Here is a 941-nt window from a genome sequence, read left to right on the forward strand (position 1 = left end):
CTCTGCGCCCAGCGCGGCACCCCGCTGTCGGGGTGCAGGCCTGCCGCCCACGGGAGAAGCTCCTGGGAGTCCCCAGGAGGGCCCACGGGGCCACAGTGGGGTGCGGGACAGGGCTCTGCTGGGCTCCCGGGCCCCCCAGCGTCCCTCCCTTCTGTCCAGGAGCAAGGGCCCTCCCGGGTCCCCCGGCTCCCATCGCCCAGAAGGCGCAGACACCAGTTTCCTTTCTGCTCAGTGGCCCTGCCCTGGCCTCCCGGTCCAGGCTCAGCTGCCAAGGGCCCACCCACACTGCCCCTCCCTGCTCTGGGCCCGCGGGCGTGGCCTGGGGGCAGGTGAGGACGCCCCGTGGGGCCCACAGCAAGGTGGGCCTGCCAGGCAGCGGGGTGCAGGACCCAGGACGTAGAGGCATCCTGCCGGCGCTGGCCACCAGCCTCGGCTCCCCTTTCCGGGCACAGGCCCCCCACTGGTCCCACACCCAGGCACCAGGTGGAGGGCGGCTGCTGGGCTGCACCCCAGGCCACCCGCGAGGGCTCCGGGCACCAGCTCAGTGGGGGGACAGAGTGGGGGCGCGGGGGGCTCTCTGAGGGACACTGCGGGGCCTGGCTGCTCAAGGGGACCTCCGGCTCTGCCCACGGCCAGCCTCCCCTGGGCAGGCAGAAGGAGACGTCCAGGGCCGCCGCGTGGGCGCGAGCAGGGCCACCCTCAGCTGGCCGGCAGCTGCCCCCTGTCCTGCCCCTGCCCGTCGGCTCTGCCACCCTGCGAAGCGCTGTCACGGCCAGGGACCCACCCCGGGTGGTGGGCAGCATGTCCGACAGGCCCTGCCAGGCGGTCACCATTTCCGGATTCTTCTCCAGGTCAGCGAAATTCTTCCAGACCCTGATGGCGCCGTCATCTGGGGGCAAGAGGGCAGGTCACACGCAGCCTCCCCGGACGCCGCCCACCTG

General features: G+C 73.3%; 1 protein-coding gene across 1 annotated transcript in view; it reads right to left on the reverse strand.

Annotated features, from left to right (window-relative positions):
- The window catches only part of RPTOR (regulatory associated protein of MTOR, complex 1), a 67,094-nt gene that overhangs the window by 825 nt on the left and 65,328 nt on the right, over window positions 1–941 (reverse strand). Inside the window, exon 14 of the mRNA XM_012734562.1 lies at window positions 785–908. Within this exon, the coding sequence (XP_012590016.1) occupies window positions 785–908 (124 nt within the window). The remainder of the gene's footprint in view (window positions 1–784; window positions 909–941) is intronic.

This window comes from Condylura cristata, unplaced genomic scaffold (genome assembly GCF_000260355.1).
Source record: "Condylura cristata isolate star-nosed mole 26May11 unplaced genomic scaffold, ConCri1.0 scaffold00060, whole genome shotgun sequence".
NCBI classification, from domain to species: Eukaryota; Metazoa; Chordata; class Mammalia; order Eulipotyphla; family Talpidae; genus Condylura; species Condylura cristata.